Source organism: Arachis ipaensis, chromosome B07 (genome assembly GCF_000816755.2).
Source record: "Arachis ipaensis cultivar K30076 chromosome B07, Araip1.1, whole genome shotgun sequence".
Lineage (NCBI taxonomy): Eukaryota > Viridiplantae > Streptophyta > Magnoliopsida > Fabales > Fabaceae > Arachis > Arachis ipaensis.
In genome coordinates, this window is record NC_029791.2 from 91,577,535 (window position 1) to 91,588,512 (window position 10,978).

The 10,978-nt window shown below is 36.1% G+C and overlaps 1 protein-coding gene across 1 annotated transcript; it reads left to right on the forward strand.

Moving 5' to 3' along the window:
• Positions 2,188-8,953, forward strand: LOC107609401 (aldehyde dehydrogenase family 3 member H1). The gene is made up of 10 exons (XM_016311359.2): positions 2,188-2,664; positions 5,054-5,122; positions 5,216-5,312; positions 5,439-5,645; positions 7,067-7,182; positions 7,285-7,389; positions 7,470-7,642; positions 7,755-7,845; positions 8,064-8,213; positions 8,468-8,953. Exons 1-10 carry the CDS (start codon positions 2,428-2,430, stop codon positions 8,699-8,701), a joined length of 1,479 nt encoding a protein of 492 aa, XP_016166845.1. The 5' UTR covers positions 2,188-2,427; the 3' UTR covers positions 8,702-8,953.

Genomic DNA, 10,978 nt, shown 5'->3' on the forward strand with positions numbered 1-10,978 from the left:
TTGAAATTGATCAAGCCATTTGACATACTTCAAGCATAGTAATAGACTTAATGAGCTTGGTTCCTCGCAATTATCAAGATATGGTTATTAGACAAGGATGGTGACTCCAATTCCCATGCCTAGCCAAGAGTTCCTTTTATTATTTGTATTTGAAACCCAAAAAATCCCAATTGCTTAATTATTGTTATAGTTAGTTTAGTTGTTTACTTAGTTCTAGAATAGAGGTAGATTTATACGGTCTCTTACTAGATTAAAATTGCTTACACTTGGCTTTAGTTGTTTTGATTTAGTTTCTTGCACTTTAAGATTCCTTGCATGTTAAGTTTAGTAGTTTAAATTCTTGTTTATACCTGTCAATCACGGAATTCTAACTAATATTGATGCACATGTTTGCCCATTCTCTTGAGGACGATCCGAAACCAATACTCTTGGTTATTTTATAATGGGGTTGACTTTGTGACAACTAAATCAAAATTTGACCAAAAAAATTATATGTTAGTTTAGGACTATATATACTATGACAATGATATTAATTTTTTATTGATGAAAATTCTAGACCAACAAAAATTTTCTGATCAGCTACAACACACAGCTCTACCTCGAAGAGCCAAAATATGTTATTAAACTTCTCCCGTAAAGGCAACATCATCAAAACACATGGTGTAACCTTGGTAAAACAGATTAAAAGCAAAAACTAGAACTTAGAAAATACAGGAACCCGATATTTGACCTCCTGTGTTTGGAGGGCTCTGTTCTAGACATTCCCTTTGGTCCCAATAAAATTACTTAACTCACTGCCCAAATCAAACACGGTTTGGAGACTTTGAATAACAACCATAAACGGCATTTCATAATTTAAATCATATAAAATGATATCATTATATTTGAATCACACCTCCATGTTTAAAACGGTATCATATCTTATCTAAACTTTTTCTGAAAACATGAAAAAAGGTTAACTAAATCCATCACCTTCTTTTAGAGATAAGCAATATAAATAAGGGAGTTATTAGTTTCCCCAAGTGCGATTTTCACATTCAAAAATATTTATATTATCCATTATTTCACCTAAAAAACTCTTTTGATTTGAGTATTAAAATCTCTTATAGATATACCCCCACTTCTATGGAGATGCTAACCTAGAATAAGAAAATCCATCACAACTTCATGTTCTAATCTTATAAATCTATGTTCTGTGAGATAATCCTAAATTCACCTCGCTAGCAAATAATAATAATAATAATAATAATAATAATAATAATAAGGTAACATAATTGAATAACTCCCAGTTGTATATTGCCATACACTCTGTTCAAAATTTTAAAATATTCTATACAAAACAGGGTTAAAAGTTAAAACAAGGTAGAACCCTTACAATATCTTGTGCCCGAAATGGTAAGGACTAGGGGTGTGTATGGTCCGACCCGATTCGAAGATTCAACCTGGTTCCGAATACTTTAGGAGCTAATTTGGTGTGATTTCATCGGGTCTATGGCCGGATAAGGGTCTCAAAAATAGACCCGGTCATTATTTCGAGTCGGATCCGGGTCATGGCTCGAGTCACCTTCGGTCCGGTGGCCCGGTCATTATACACAATTAATATTTTGTGTTATTAGTGATAGATGATAGCTATTCTTATGTGGAATTTAAGTATTCTAAACCTTAATATTTTGTGTTATTAGTTATTATAAGACTATAAGTTAATGTTTTATGTTTAAAATGCATAAGATTTTAGACTAATGCATAATCTTGTGTTATTTGTATTGATTTAAATATTTGGTGTTATTAGACAATATTAGTATTGATTATGGTTATGCTTTAATTTTAGAGAAGAGTTGCTTCTTGTTATATTTTTCTAAGTGAATTTTACCATGTCAAATAATGGTTGGAATCTTGTAAATTTGGATATTTTCATATGCTAGCTTATAAGAAGATATCAAGGTAATGTAATGTTAACAGCCCGATTTTTACCCGGTTTTTACCCGGTATAATTGTAGCCCGAAAGTGTATAAGTTTCATCGGGTCTAGGGTCGAGTTCAGGTTTAATAAATAGGTCTAGTATATATTTCGAATCGAATCTGTATCACATCAAACCCAGTTTCACCCGACCCATACACACCCTACTAAGGACGACCACCCCAAACTCCAGGAGGCGCCCGTGGGGAAGAACAGACACGACGCGATCAATACCATATATCAAATGATATAACTATATAAGCAAGCAGTACAAGACACTACAGCACCCGTTACACCCTATCCTTAGCTTACTCCGCTCTTTACAATTCCCTTCGTCTTATTATAATTTCTTTGCACACGCTTCGCTGCCAACTTCCAATTGCAAGCCCCCACACACTCATCTCATCTTTTCACCTTTTTTATTTCATTGACTCTGGGTTGGGCGTCTCGCCTTCGGGTTCAACAATAACAATGTCGTCTTCTACGGATGCAGATGAAAAGAAGAAGGAATCGTTCAACGCAGAAGCAGCGTCACTTCTTGTCAATAACTTAAGGGCGACTTTCGCTTCGGGTACAACGCGAAGCTACGAATGGAGAGCGTCGCAGCTCAAGGCGCTTATCAAACTCTGCGACGCTCACGAGCAGCAGATCATCGACGCGCTTTACTCAGACCTCGCCAAACCGCCACTCGAAACCGTCGCTTACGAGGTCTCTGTTCTTCTTCTTCTTTATCAACCACCGCCACCTCCTTTGTCGTTTATTCTTCTCTCTACTCCTACATGATTGAGTTTTACTTTTTTTCCCCCTCTGCTTTTCAGCCGTTTACACCTTGTTTATTGGCTAACCTGCAATGAGTTCTCTGCGTATCAATAACCAATAACCAATTCGTTGCTTGATAATTAGTATATCTCATGATTTTCCCCCTCATTTAGAGTTGTGGTTGCGGTCAGTTCGTAGAATATTCTGAAAAATTGCGTTTACTAACTAATTAAGTCGCATTATTCCAGTCATAGCAATGAATACGATTGAATAATATTAATTACTAATAACTTATTTTGTCTTCTACGCCGTCGGCCGTAGCAGAGCACGGACTAATTTGTGGCGGATCTGATCTCCATTAAATATTTGCTGCTGGTCAATGAATTTCGGAGGACAGATACACCTAAGTTGCTATTTAGAAAATAGATAAGTAAAAGAGTTTTAAGTCAAACTCATACTATAGTAGATGCAAGTGTAATCACTAATAATATAGGAGGGCGTTGAATTTCGTGTGCTATGATAAACATTAATCCCTCGGTTTTTATTTTATCTTATTCCTGATGGTTCCGCTACGATAATTGTTGTCCCGAATTCTGAATACTGAATAAAGCTCCTGTGGTCTTCTGTCCTTGTCAGAGACATTGTTCTGGATGGTTGTTATACAGTATTGCAGTTCATTTATGATGGAAGGCTCCAGTTCCGCGGGGATTATACGATGTTAGGTTAGCTTATACCATATGTAACACTTTCATGCTGATGTGTTGTGCTGTTTCTTCATTTTGGAAAATTTAAGGCGGCGTTTGGTTTCAGAGAGTAGATAGAATTACAAGGGACTGAAATGCAAAAACTCTATCTATATCTTACGTGAAATAAGAAATAGAGACAACTATTTTAATTTTTTACCTTTTATTTTACCTCCAAAAAGTGAGGACTGTGAAAGCAAAACATGTAAAAAGAAAATTCTTTTATGCTATCTATCACTACCAGACATGATATAAAAATAGTTATTTTTGTATGTCAAAGTTTGTGGTAGGGGTGCATGTTTTGTGTGTAAAAACTAAAAAGAAACTAGATGTGTGTCTTTGTGGTAGGGTGCTTGGTTAGTGCTAAATAGCAATTCATTTATTGATGATTCACTTTGGTGTTGGAAGTGTTGCTGTGTGCGGTTGCTGTGAGCATTAATGGCACTCTCTTCAGCTCCCACATGGCCTTTCTCCTTTTTATGTGGGGGGCCACTCTACCTTTGCTTGTGAAATTTTCGTAGGTTGTATAGGTTCTTACATTTATTTCGACAACTACAATGGTGGTAAGGTTTTTCTTGAACAACCGTCACAGGGTGTGAAGTGAGTATTGCTTTGGTAATTGGTTGTGGCCTTTCTTTTTTTCCTTTTTTGGTTTGTGGTAGACAGGTAGTACACCTGTTCATACATTGTGGGTTGTTGAACTAAAACAATTGGATTATTTTTTACCTTCCTTCTTTCACAAAGTTGAAAAATAGAATTCCAGTCAGTTTAGCTCAGCAATGCTACTGGTTAATTGTTATAATAAATAATCAGATTATTAAATGAAGCATGAACGGTTGATTTTGGATGTTGTGTCTATGAAGGATTTTTCATTTTTGATATTATGTGCCTATTTAAGTTTGAATCATGTACCAATTAAGGTGCCTATATGGATCGGATGGTATTGTGTTGCAGAAGACCTTCCCAAGTTTTACTCCTAAATGTCTTCCTGAAACACGTTTGCACCAGAGAAGGGGAAAACTCTGCGCATTTGGAGCCGGAGTCTTGCTTTGATACTCTCTTAAATTTTAAGTAATGAAAAACTAATATGGTTAAAATTCCATAAAGTCAAAAACTTCAATGATGCATATTGGACTGGATAATTCTCATTTGAATTTAGTTTGGATCTTAGGCTGCTGCTGCTCAGTTCTGCCTAACTTAGTTCTGCACATTTTGTTTATATTATCAAAGTTTGTAACATTTTATCTTGTTGTTCTGTCTGTTTATGGAGGTAGTGTGACCTCTGATATGTAATCAGTTGGTGTACATTTGACTATTTATGGTTCACAGGTTTCTGTTTCCATTCTTAATATTTTTATTTTCAGGATTTTGTAAATGGAAAATAATAAATAATTAAAATAAGAATTTATTATTTTCATTGGTTTCACTTTCTTATTTACAAAATCCTAAGAGTAGAAGAAAACTAGAAACTAACCAATTCCTCATTGTTGTTTGTTAGGTTGTTCGTTTATTGAACAAATTATGTTTACCGTAAAGTACAATAGTATTAAATATGCCATTTTGTGGCTTTGCATGACTGATGGTATTTATTGCAGATTGCTATGTTCAAAAATTCATGCAAAGCTGCACTCAAGGAGTTGAAACGCTGGATGACTTCAGAAAAGGTACTATTATTTTTTTATAAGCGAGAAATTTATCCCTTGGACAGAAAGTGCTTTGCTTGATTCTTTTATCAAATGCGTTTCTGTGTTATGTAGGTCAAAACTTCAATTGCAACCTTTCCTTCTACAGCTGAAATTGTATCCGAACCACTGGGGGTTGTGTTAGTCATCTCTGCATGGAACTATCCGTTTTGTATGTTAATATTTGGTTAAAGCTTGTTTCAAATGTTGAGTTGGCAACTTATGTTCTCATGCCGTTAAGGTCTATCTTTAAAGTGTATAAAGATGTTAATAATACATTTTCGATCTGTTTTTACAGTGTTGTCACTTGAACCAGTCATCGGAGCTATTGCAGCTGGTAATGCCTTGGTTCTAAAGCCATCAGAAATTGCTCCAGCCACATCATCACTGCTGGCAAAATTGCTAGGGGAGTACCTAGATAACTCCTGTACAAGAGTTGTTGAGGGAGCGGTTGATGAAACATCTGCATTGCTGCAGCAAAAGTGGGACAAAATTTTTTATACAGGTCCTTATCATTTTTCTAGAACTTTCTGAATTTCTTTCATGGTTTAAGATTTTGAAATGATATGGTTTTCTGTTTTAAATGGTGAAAACTCCCCTTATGATTGATCTTCATTAAGATGTTATGCAAGTGTCTAATTGTAAAAGCTTTCTGGATAGTTCAACAAGTGCATTGTTTTACCAGAAATCTTTAAAGATTAAAAATCATGTGCCTCATTCAAATCACGAGTGTTTCCCAGCTTGCAATTTACAGTTTCTATGTCATTCATATCTTGTTTGATGATGTTGTTTTAGTCATAAATGATATCCTGTTTGATACATGGGATTGACAATGATCATATGAACCTTACCGTATCTGATGTCACTTATTGCATCTGATAGCATTTCGTATTCATTTCAATTTGTCCCGAAATCATTAGTGTACGATTGTTGAATTAATGTATGCAGGTTTCATGAATATGTACTTCCAGAGAGCATTTTCTTTTTCATTATATAGTGGCCAACCTACAAGTTGTTTCTTATGAAAAGCTTTATTCTTTCCCCCACCTTTTTTTGGGAATAGGAAATACATTTTTAAATAATGGCTGGCTGGGTTGCTATGGAATTTTGGTTGTGGATATATCACAGTATACCTCTATAATGCAACTGTTATTTGCTGTCGAATTGGTTATCTTAGATTGAAATTTAGAGCAGGGACTCTGCATCTTGAGATATTTTTAGTGTCATGTACAATATTAAATCATATAATTAATTGGTCAAGAATGTGTTAAGTATCTAAGGAAAGTGGAAAACCACACCCGTCCACGGAAGCTTCACTCTATCGACATTGACCTAGTGATAACCAGTTTGCTACTGGCTATCAGTGTTCGATATTTACCTTAATTCAGCCTATAGGTAGCCTTTTCCATGGCGTCGACAACTGAGGCTCTGATATCATTGTTAAGTATCTAAGGAAAGGGAGAAACCACACTTTAAAAGCTAGTTATTAAGTGGGAAGAACCACTCCTTAACTACAACATCAAGCATCCCGTATGTGAGATGTTCACATATCTTGTTGAACAAGGCAGTATGGCAGTTGCAGCTCTTCTAAGCAGTATTCATATATGCCTGCTATAATGATAGATAATTGATGCATAGATATGAGTTAACTTTGTATCTCTTGGCATTATTGTTCATTCAAAGGAGGACAGTGAATGAGGTTATGCCTTGCTCCATGCTCAATGGGTGTGACCAAGTACCTTAGTTTAGCTGCATTGGTTGTTCTTGTATCTGGAACATATTGAGACTCTTATTGTCGGTCTTATGTATGAATTCCAATTATTAATTAATATAGGGGGATTTATTATCTTCTCCTGTTATGATTACTTGAGATTTCTGTTGCACACAGTAATCCCTGACACTAAACTAACTTTCTTTTAATTTTAGGAAATGGAAGGGTCGGGCGCATAGTGATGGCTGCTGCTGCTAAACATCTGACACCAGTAGTGCTGGAGCTTGGAGGAAAATCTCCGGTTGTTGTTGATTCAAATATTGATTTGAAGGTATAACTTTGCGTCACTTTTGTATTGTCAATCACTTGCTACCATACTGATTTCCTTGCATTTGATTTTGACTTTAAATAAATTTGAAATTGACCTGGCAAGGTAGCAACTAGACGAATAATTGCTGGAAAGTGGGGTTGTAACAATGGACAAGCCTGTGTTTCTCCAGATTATATTATTACGACAAAAGACTATGCTCCCAAGTTGGTAATAACTTCCACCCCAAGTGTAGTTGGGATTATAAATCTTTCTTTATTTCTTAAGTGCTTAGTGTTTCCTGTTTCTAGGTGGATTCCCTCAAGGCCGAATTGGAGAAGTTTTATGGAAAGAATCCGTTGGAATCAAAAGATTTGTCTCGTATAGTGAACTCCAATCACTTTGGTCGTTTGACAAAGTTCTTGGATGATGAGAAGGTTTCTGGGAAGATTGTATTTGGAGGCGAAAAAGATGAAAGCAAACTGTAAGCTCTCTGTCTGCTCTAAAGAATAACTTCATCGATGAAGTATTTATTTAGTGTATACTGTATAGTAAAGATCTTGACACTATCATTTATATTTTCCCTTAAATTGCAGGAGGATTAGCCCCACTATTCTATTGGATATCCCACGAAATTCCCTGATAATGCGTGAGGAGATATTTGGTCCTTTACTTCCCATCATAACGGTGAGAATTAAGACCCCAATGTAACTTTAGTGAAAGGTCTTTTGTAAAGATTACATTGTTTGCTTGTATTTTTTTCCCCGGTTGCTTTTACAAGAAATCTAATATACAAAATGAATAGTTGCATCCTTGCATGTTTACCAGATGAGAAAGTAAGTTGTATGTGCATCAATACGTGGGACAAGTGCATTTCGGAAATAAGATTCACTTGTTTGAAACAGGTTGATAAACTGGAAGAAAGCTTTGATGTGATCAATTCAGGAACAAAGCCTCTCGCTGCGTATTTGTTTACGACCAACAATAAGCTCAAGGAGCAGTTTGTAATGAATATTTCTGCAGGAGGTTTGGTTGTCAATGACACTGCATTACATGTAAGTATTGTTTATGATTTGAAATGTATCCCTGAATGCCTCCTATAACAAGCGATTCACAAGTCTTTTGTAAAACATGTTTTATGTACCCAAGTCTTTGTTATTGGTTCATACAGAAATTAGTTCTACTCTAAGTAATATTTTGGCTTTTACACCTTTACATCCGTGCTATTCATTTCATTATGTTTAATTCATTTGAAATCTCAACACACTTGTGCTTTTGTTTTTCCATTTGGCCTTTTTCCTTGGGGCAGCTTGCAGTAAATACTCTGCCTTTTGGGGGAGTTGGGGAGAGTGGAGTCGGTGCATACCATGGAAAATTCTCATTTGATGCATTTAGCCACAAAAAAGCAGTTCTTTATCGGAGTTTTCTCGGCGATGCACCAGTAAGGTACCCACCATACACAAATATAAAGATGAGATTGTTGAAGGCACTAGTTGGTGGTGGCTTACTTGGTATAATTCGTGCCCTGTTTGGATTGTCCTAGGCTCAGTTAGTAGTCTTGGAAACTTGATGCTACTGATATTTGATTCATCATTTGTTCTACCTTGTATTTTAATGTCCAGTGACATACTCATACTTTGCTATTTTCTTTTAAACTATCAAAAGTTTAATTTTTAAGATGTTCTGTGGTTACTCTTTCTTGAGCGAGTAATCCAGGTTCAAATTTATGTATTGATAATTTGATATTCATTTGTAGTGTTTCTGGGCACGAAATTTATTTCTTCTTAAATGAAAATTTATAAATACCTGCTTGTTACAAACCTTTGTGCTTTGATGTTCTCTTATCGAAGTGGCTCGGCTTTGACATCCAAGGCCGTCTATTTAACTTGTCAAAAAGGGCGAACAAGGCTAGAAAATTTATCCCGCCAATAAAATAATGCCTGGCTTTTTAGATAGCAGTATATTAAGATAGCTGAGCAGTTAAAGGAAATGAGCTACCAACTGCCATAACTAAATTAGTTACACTTACAGTTTGTAGAAGTTAGTTAGTTAGCAATAGCAGTGTGTAGTTAGTTAGGCAAATTAGAGTAGTTAAGATTATAGTTAAGCTTATGGCAGCCAGTACATAAGCAATGACATGTCTCTGTAGAAATGTAACGATTCATCATTCTAAAGTCAGAATTCATATTAGAAACTTTTCAAACTCTACTCTTGCAATCTCTCTTCCCTCACCCACTTTCTCTGCCACCAAGAATAGAGATTCAACATGGTGCAGTAAGCTTGATGGTTTTCTGAGATTTGTGAGTACCTTCAATTTCAAGGTTTAATCAAGTTTTGTGAATTCTGATCTTGTGATTCAAGCTCATTTTCAGCGAGATCACAAGAAAGAACGATGGATCTGATAAGTCCAGAAACTCATGGACACTCAAAATTCAAATGATCAAGATTTCTCCATGGCTGAATTCCAGCGATTCACGAAAATGATGGCACAATTCTCGTCAATTCAAGCTTAAGCCATGAAAGCGACATTGAATCTCAATCAAGATCCCTCAAGCTTTACTTCTTACATCCAAGTGAGAATCCAGGTAACGCTCTCACTTCAACTCCACTAACGAATCAAAACGACCACTCGGGCGCATTCTACATGGAAAGAATAAGATCAAGTTTGTGGATGGTTCATTGCTAAAACCTGATGAGGCAGATAGCAAGTTCGATGCATGGGATAAATGCAATATACTTGCACTCTCATGGCTACTTGCGCCACTAAGTCAAGATATTCTCCAAAGTGTATGCGTGTGAACTTTGGAATGACCTAAAGCACAAATTCTATGAAGGGGATGCATTTAGAGTAAGGGAGTTGCAAGAAGAACTGTTCTCAATAAAGCTAGGAGAGATGCCAGTGACGTCATATTTCACAAAACTTAAAAGGAATTTGGGAAGAACCCGAAAAATTTGAACTAGTTCCTAGTTGCAAGTGCATGAAAGAATGTGGTTGCGTACTTGGTATAATGAGACGATACAAGAAAAGAACAAATGCAATTCGATTTCTAAGGGGCTCAATGACTAATACTCCACTGCCAAATCCCGAGTAATGTTGATGAAACCCTTCCAAGAGATTGCTGCGATTTATCAACTTTTTTTGTAGCAAGAAAGACAGCTAAACCAGCCAGAGATGCTAAATTCCAAGATTCTGAATTTCTGATAAACGCAACACTTAGCAATGGGTTGCCAAACATTAGAGGGAGAGGAAGGGGATGTGGAGTTAATGGAAGTGGTTGAGGACAAGGTCCTCCCAAGCTGTGTGCTCACTGTGGCATCTGATTGATAGTTGTTATTACAAACATGGGTCCCCCCATATGCAGCGAGCTCAACAAGGAACCACCATAAACAGCTTGATGGTCGTTGAGAGCAATGAAGAAGACAACAACAAGCTCTCGACTCAGGAAGGAGAATATCAAGATTTTGGGGAATTGTTCACTAATGATCAAAAGAAAGCCTTAATCGCAATGTTCCAACAACAAACACAATTATTTACTCGTAACAATGATTCAGCAACAACAGTTCTTGCCCCCTCTTCAGATGTATTTGAAATTCTCTCATCATATACACAATCTGATTTTTCTCAAAAATGGATCTTAAATACAAAAGCAACTGCTCATGTATCATTTGCACTGAAATTCTTTCAATCTTACAAAGTCATTAGCCTAGTAATTGTCAAAATGTCGAACAATTCACAGACTGTCTCCACCATATGTGGCATAGTTTCCTTCACTAAAGAATTCTACTTAACTGATGTTTTATATGTCCCTAGCTTCTCTTT